The sequence below is a fragment of the Atta colombica genome, unplaced genomic scaffold (assembly GCF_001594045.1).
Source record: "Atta colombica isolate Treedump-2 unplaced genomic scaffold, Acol1.0 scaffold107, whole genome shotgun sequence".
NCBI classification, from domain to species: domain Eukaryota; kingdom Metazoa; phylum Arthropoda; class Insecta; order Hymenoptera; family Formicidae; genus Atta; species Atta colombica.
In genome coordinates this window covers 3,261,640-3,262,901 of record NW_017259192.1, presented here as the reverse complement: position 1 = coordinate 3,262,901, position 1,262 = coordinate 3,261,640, and the positions used below count along the sequence as shown (strand labels likewise).

The window sequence follows — 1,262 nt, the reverse complement described above, 5'->3', positions numbered from 1 at the left end:
ATTTAATAAAAATTAATATTAATATAAATTTAACATAACATTATATTACATCATAAGTCATAGAGCATAATTCGAAGCCAACGTTTATAACTTATAAATCGATGATCTAACTAAAAATGTCAAATCTGTTAATTGTGTATCACATATATATTTCAATCATTTTATAATTTATTTTATAACCTATCTTTATATTTACATTTATATTTATATTTACAATATCTATAAACTATAGAAAACTGTTAATGTAATTATTGAAAAAATATTAAACAAATATTAAGATACTAATTTTAAAACATTATTTCATTTTATAATGTAAAGTTTGAAAAATATTATAATGATAATTATGTAAAAATAATCTTTTTTTTTTAATTACACGCACATTATAAACATCATTCTGTACATATTTATTAATCATCGCTTATTTATAAAAATTTTTGTAAAGAAAACAAAACTATTTTTGTTGATAAAATTTTTCTTACTTCATGTCATTGCACCAGTGTAAAGAATTGAATGAAAATATAAAATCAAATTCAGATATGTATTTTGTAGGCAAATTCTTAATTTGTATATCTAAAACGTCATATTCGAGTTTTTTCGGTACACTGTATTTTTTATTCGCATAATCAATCATGTTTTTTGAAATATCTATACCTGTATGATATAAAATAATTTAATTAACTTTATATTATACAATTTTTAAATAATAAACTGTTATATGTAACAATTTATTTTAACATATTGTTACATGTTTTCTATAAATTATTATTTTCTTACCAATTACTACTGCATTTGGATCAAGAGCCGGCAAAATTATGTCTTTTGTTATATCTCCAGGTCCACAACCAATATCAAGGCATTTTCCAGATATACCTTTTAAATATTCCTCAAATTCATCAATCACATCAGATGCTTTTTCCCTTTGCAAGTTATTATTTAAAGTGTACTTGAATGGATTGGAAAAATTTAAAGTGAATAAATCGTAAAAATGTTTGTTCGTATCACTATCATTGGTCGTCATTATTTTACAAGAATATGTTTAAAAAAATACTAGAAATATCTGTAACACAATCGAATATAATATAAAATAAAAGAAAAGTAAGTCTTATAAATACATATGTATTACTTACATATTTATAAGACTTTTTATAAGACTTACTTTTCTTTTGTTATTATATTCTTTGTTATTATAATTTAATGTAAAGATATATCAAAATACACATATACACACACATATATATATTTTATTTATATATATTTTATTT

The 1,262-nt window shown here is 20.0% G+C and overlaps 1 protein-coding gene across 1 annotated transcript in view; it reads right to left on the bottom strand.

Moving 5' to 3' along the window:
- LOC108691962 (juvenile hormone acid O-methyltransferase-like) overlaps positions 1-1,262 on the bottom strand; it is a 10,772-nt gene that overhangs the window by 7,102 nt on the left and 2,408 nt on the right. Inside the window, exons 2-3 of the mRNA XM_018199963.1 lie at positions 775-1,057; positions 480-651 (exon numbers count right to left, since the gene is read on the bottom strand). Coding sequence (XP_018055452.1) covers positions 480-651; positions 775-1,018 — 416 coding nt within the window. The 5' untranslated portion in view covers positions 1,019-1,057. The remainder of the gene's footprint in view (positions 1-479; positions 652-774; positions 1,058-1,262) is intronic.